This window comes from Lithobates pipiens, unplaced genomic scaffold, assembly GCF_037356315.1.
Source record: "Lithobates pipiens isolate NorthernLeopardFrog02 unplaced genomic scaffold, aLitPip1_a1.2 Scaffold_16, whole genome shotgun sequence".
Lineage (NCBI taxonomy): Eukaryota > Metazoa > Chordata > Amphibia > Anura > Ranidae > Lithobates > Lithobates pipiens.
Window position 1 is genome coordinate 587,693,927 of NW_027507748.1, and position 6,729 is coordinate 587,700,655.

At 48.6% G+C, this 6,729-nt stretch overlaps 1 protein-coding gene across 1 annotated transcript in view; it reads right to left on the reverse strand.

Annotated features, from left to right (window-relative positions):
- LOC143983792 (sterol O-acyltransferase 2-like) overlaps positions 1–5,034 on the reverse strand; it is a 287,433-nt gene extending 282,399 nt beyond the window's left edge. Inside the window, exon 1 of the mRNA XM_077483879.1 lies at positions 4,925–5,034. Coding sequence (XP_077340005.1) covers positions 4,925–5,012 — 88 coding nt within the window. The 5' untranslated portion in view covers positions 5,013–5,034. The remainder of the gene's footprint in view (positions 1–4,924) is intronic.
- Positions 5,035–6,729: the final 1,695 nt, after the last annotated feature.

Here is a 6,729-nt window from a genome sequence, read left to right on the forward strand (position 1 = left end):
TCTACTGACACTGTCCACTGCCACCGCCCACTGCCCTACTGACACCATTTACTGCCCTACTGACACCATCCTCTGCTCTATTGACACCATTTACTGCCCTACTGACACTGTCCACTGATCTACTGACACTGTCCACTGGTCTACTGACACTGTCAACTGGTCTACTGACACTGTCCACTGATCTACTGACACTGTCCACTGCCCTACTGACACCATGTACTGCCCTACTGACACCATGTACTGCCCTACTGACACCATGTACTGACCCACTGACACCATTTACTGCCCCACTGACACCATTTACTGCCCCACTGACACCATTTACTGCTCTACTGACACTGTCCACTGCCCTACTGACACCATTTACTGCCATACTGACACCATTTACTGCCATACTGACACCATTTACTGCCCTACTGACACCATTTACTGCCCTACTGACACTGTCCACTGCCCTACTGACACTGTCCACTGCCCCACTGACACCGTCCACTGCCCTACTGACACCGTCCACTGCCTTACTGACACCATCCACTGCCCTGCTGACACCATTTACTGCTCTACTGAGACCATTTACTGCCCTACTGACACTGTCCACTGGTCTACTGACACTGTCCACTGGTCTACTGACACTGTCCACTGCCACCGCCCACTGCCCTACTGACACCATTTACTGCCCTACTGACACCATCCTCTGCTCTATTGACACCATTTACTGCCCTACTGACTCCGTCCACTGCTCTATTGACACCATTTACTGCCCTACTGACACTGTCTACTGACACTGTCCACTGGTCTACTGACACCATTTACTGCCCTACTGACACCATTTACTGCCCTACTGACACCGTCCTCTGCACTAATGACACCATTTACTGCCCTACTGACACTGTCCACTGCCACCGCCCACTGCCCTACTGACACCATTTACTACCCTACTGACACCATTTACTGCCCTATTCACACAATCCTCTGCTCTATTGACACCATTTACTGCCCTACTGACACCATTTACTGCTCTACTGACACCGTCCACTGCCCTACTGACACCATCCACTGCCCTACTGAGACCATTTACTGCTCTACTGAGACTGTCCACTGCCCTACTGACACTGTCCACTGGTCTACTGACACTGTCCACTGGTCTACTGACACTGTCCACTGGTCTACTGACACTGTCCACTGCCACCGCCCACTGCCCTACTGACACCATTTACTGCCCTACTGACACCATCCTCTGCTCTATTGACACCATTTACTGCCCTACTGACACTGTCCACTGATCTACTGACACTGTCCACTGGTCTACTGACACTGTCAACTGGTCTACTGACACTGTCCACTGATCTACTGACACTGTCCACTGCCCTACTGACACCATGTACTGCCCTACTGACACCATGTACTGCCCTACTGACACCATGTACTGCCCTACTGACACCATGTACTGACCCACTGACACCATTTACTGCCCCACTGACACCATTTACTGCCCCACTGACACCATTTACTGCTCTACTGACACTGTCCACTGCCCTACTGACACCATTTACTGCCATACTGACACCATTTACTGCCCTACTGACACCATTTACTGCCCTACTGACACTGTCCACTGCCCTACTGACACTGTCCACTGCCCCACTGACACCGTCCACTGCCCTACTGACACCGTCCACTGCCCTACTGACACCATCCACTGCCCTACTGACACCATTTACTGCTCTACTGAGACCATTTACTGCCCTACTGACACTGTCCACTGGTCTACTGACACTGTCCACTGGTCTACTGACACTGTCCACTGCCACCGCCCACTGCCCTACTGACACCATTTACTGCCCTACTGACACCATCCTCTGCTCTATTGACACCATTTACTGCCCTACTGACTCCGTCCACTGCTCTATTGACACCATTTACTGCCCTACTGACACTGTCTACTGACACTGTCCACTGGTCTACTGACACCATTTACTGCCCTACTGACACCATTTACTGCCCTACTGACACTGTCCTCTGCACTAATGACACCATTTACTGCCCTACTGACACTGTCCACTGCCACCGCCCACTGCCCTACTGACACCATTTACTGCCCTACTGACACACTCCACTGCCCTACTGACACTGTCCACTGCCCTACTGACACCATTTACTGCTATACTGACACTGTCCACTGCTCTACTGACACTGTCCACTGCCCTACTGACACCATTTACTACCCCACTGACGCAATTTACTGCTCTACTGACACTGTCCACTGCCCTACTGACACCATTTACTACCCCACTGACGCAATTTACTGCCCTACTGACACTGTCCACTGCCCTACTGACACCATTTACTGCCCTACTGACACCATTTACTGCTCTACTGACACTGTCCACTGCTCTACTGACACCATTTACCGCTCTACTGACACCATTTACCGCTCTACTGACACCATTTACTGGTCTACTGACATCATTTACTGGTCTACTGATACTGTCCACTGCCCTACTGACACCATTTACTGCTATACTGACACCATTTACCGCTCTACTGACACTGTCCACTGCTCTACTGACACTGTCCACTGCCCTACTGACACTGTCCACTGCCCTACTGACACTATTTACTGCCCTACTGACACCATTTACTGCTCTACTGACACTGTCCACTGCTCTACTGACACCATTTACCACCCTACTGACACCATGTACTGCCCTACTGACACCATGTACTGCCCTACTGACACCATGTACTGACCCACTGACACCATTTACTGCCCCACTGACACCATTTACTGCTCTACTGACACTGTCCACTGCCCTACTGACACCATTTACTGCCATACTGACACCATTTACTGCCATACTGACACCATTTACTGCCCTACTGACACCATTTACTGCCCTACTGACACTGTCCACTGCCCTACTGACACTGTCCACTGCCCCACTGACACCGTCCACTGCCCTACTGACACCGTCCACTGCCCTACTGACACCATTTACTGCTCTACTGAGACCATTTACTGCCCTACTGACACTGTCCACTGGTCTACTGACACTGTCCACTGCCACCGCCCACTGCCCTACTAACACCATTTACTGCCCTACTGACACCATCCTCTGCTCTATTGACACCATTTACTGCCCTACTGACTCCGTCCACTGCTCTATTGACACCATTTACTGCCCTACTGACACTGTCTACTGACACTGTCCACTGGTCTACTGACACCATTTACTGCCCTACTGACACCATTTACTGCCCTACTGACACCGTCCTCTGCACTAATGACACCATTTACTGCCCTACTGACACTGTCCACTGCCACCGCCCACTGCCCTACTGACACCATTTACTGCCCTACTGACACACTCCACTGCCCTACTGACACTGTCCACTGCCCTACTGACACCATTTACTGCTATACTGACACTGTCCACTGCTCTACTGACACTGTCCACTGCCCTACTGACACCATTTACTACCCCACTGACGCAATTTACTGCTCTACTGACACTGTCTACTGCCCTACTGACACCATTTACTACCCCACTGACGCAATTTACTGCCCTACTGACACTGTCCACTGCCCTACTGACACCATTTACTGCCCTACTGACACCATTTACTGCTCTACTGACACTGTCCACTGCTCTACTGACACCATTTACCGCTCTACTGACACCATTTACCGCTCTACTGACACCATTTACTGGTCTACTGACACCATTTACTGGTCTACTGATACTGTCCACTGCCCTACTGACACCATTTACTGCTATACTGACACCATTTACCGCTCTACTGACACTGTCCACTGCTCTACTGACACTGTCCACTGCCCTACTGACACTGTCCACTGCCCTACTGACACTATTTACTGCCCTACTGACACCATTTACTGCTCTACTGACACTGTCCACTGCTCTACTGACACCATTTACCGCTCTACTGACACCATTTACCGCTCTACTGACACCATTTACCGGTCTACTGACACCATTTACTGGTCTACTGATACTGTCCACTGCCCTACTGACACCATTTACTGCTATACTGACACCATTTACCGCTCTACTGACACTGTCCACTGCTCTACTGACACTGTCCACTGCTCTACTGACACTGTCCACTGATCTACTGACACTGTCCACTGATCTACTGACACTGTCCACTGATCTACTGACACCATGTACTGCCCTACTGACACCATGTACTGCCCCACTGACACTGTCCACTGCCCTACTGACACCATTTACTGCTCTACTGACACTGTCCACTGCTCTACTGACACCATTTACCGCTCTACTGACACTGTCCACTGCTCTACTGACACAATTTACTGCCCTACTGACTGACAGTGTCCAATTTTAAGGTAGGCTATTGTAACTGACATTTCTTTTATTAATCAAATCATATTTTATGGGTACACTAAATGCTTTTGTTTTATTTAATCATGCCCCTTTAAGTCCCTCCACTGTTAATGCAATTTGGCTATAGCAACTGTTCACTGTAGCACACTTCATTACTACTCTTTTTGGGTAACCCAAGGTATTTTACAATCCTATAGCGTGTACTACAAAAAAATTGCCATGCGCCGTGAAAATGTTCGGGTTTGGCTGGAAGAAAAGGTGGCAACCCTAGGTACAGTATAGTGTGTTTAATTGGACCACATGAAAATGTATTTACGGCTGGGTTTTGTGTTTAACTATTAGTCTCCATCTCCTGAAGCATGAAAATGCACTACAAGAAAAAAACACACTGAAAAATACATGATTATGCATCAGCACTAGTGTGAACTAAGCTGAATTTTGTCCCCAGTGTGCAGGTAAATTAAATAAACTATTAAAGCACTGTTGACAGCATAGCATTCATAAATCATACATATACATATACTCAAACAGACCTAAACACAAGAAGTAATTACCATTTTGTTTTGCGCAGGTTTGGTCCTTGGTGTGGTCACTATTCCTGTTCCGTAATGTGGAGTCTGATGAGTCCTCAGTAGCTGCCATGGTGTTTTACTACAAATGTTTACAAAGAAGGAGGAGATGCTCTGAGCTCTGTTTCACTCAGTGAAAGGCTAGCAAGCTTCCTATTTCTTTTATTTATTGTCCTTCCTCCTTTCCCCCAAATGGTCAAGAGTTCTGCCAAGCTTAATGCTGATGTCAACGCAGAATCCAATAACCTTTGGAATTAAAGGGAACTTTGAGCCATCTATACAAATGATCTGATGCCAAGAAAAACTAGCACTTATGTGCCATTCAGACCTTCCGATCCCAATCTAATATTTCACTCTACCTTGTAACCTGGTAGACAAAACGTAACCACTTCAGCCCCAGAAGGTTTTACCCCCTGTAACATCAGGGGTTGTTTTAGCTTACGGGTAGAGCTTACCAATGAGTCCATGCCAGAAATGCTGTTTTAAAGGCTTGTAGGCCCAGTTTTATTAAAGAAAGAAAATGTCCAATAACAGAAGAGTTGCCCACACAGGGGTTTCAGCTTTCCACAGCAACAATATAAGTAAAACCAAAAATACCAAGCCACCTGGCTCTTTGGCAGCACTGCTACTCAGACTTATGCTTCAGCCCTCTCGGCTCTAACAGAGTTCCTGTACACCCAGTACCCTTTTCCAGCCCACAAGCTTGGAACCCTCTGTCTGCTCTGACAGACCGATCTATGCAGACATGCACACTTCTCCCTTGCTTGCCTGGACTCCTCGGGAGGGTGGAGCCCAGAACCATGGTCAGGTGTCTACAAATAGCCCAGCACACACACCTGACCAGTCAGGATGCTGGTGGATCTCAAAACCTGGACCCAGGACTGGGGATTTCATCCCACCTGGATCGCTACAAAATGCCCGGGCTCCAGATCCCAAAATGGATTTTAGCAAAGAATGAGGAAACTGCCTGCCTGGTTGAGAATCTTCTGTCCAAACACTGGTGGGATACCTCACCACCACATATCCCCCCCTTTGTTTCGATCGGGAGGGAGGAACACCAGCAGCAGTCATGGTTGGGACATCTCTGTGCTGGCTGTCAGCCACATAGGCCCAGCCTTTTTTCAGGTGCGCTTCTAGGCACGTCCCACTCTAGATCTTAACAGGGTCCTATATTTTCCCATCCTCAGCCTTCTCCCTCTTGTTTTTGGGGTCCCTGAGCTTTTTCATTTTTCTTGGGGAAACTGCTTTCACTGACATCAGCTTTAACCTTCACTATAGGTCCTAATACCATTCTCTGGTTATCCATGGCAATCGTATCATTAACAGCACCAATCATTAGCAGATCACCAATTTTGAGATCCCAACTTCCGATACCATCAGAGTTTGTTAGGACCTGTCCTGAGGAGGGACCACACACAGGGCGAGCGACTATGCTCCACGGGAACTATCACCAAGCTCCACCTCACCTGTTGTCCAACGCTCCATGGGCACCTGTCCTAACAAATGACACTGACCCAAGCACAACTCATTCCTTACTGCTATAATACCAACTGGTGTACACATTACAGTGCTACCGCAACCAATACCTTCAGCACTTTCTCCCACAGTGTCTCTGGGTACCTTAACCTGTGCCTCTTGGCCAGTGACAGAAAGCATTTCCACTACTGCTGCATCCGTTCTGGACCCTTACTTTTCATGAGGTCTAGCAGGTGAGACAGTATCTGCCCCCTCTACTGACCACTGCTCAGCTGCATCTCGGACCACACCAGCAAAGATGTTTTCAGTCACTG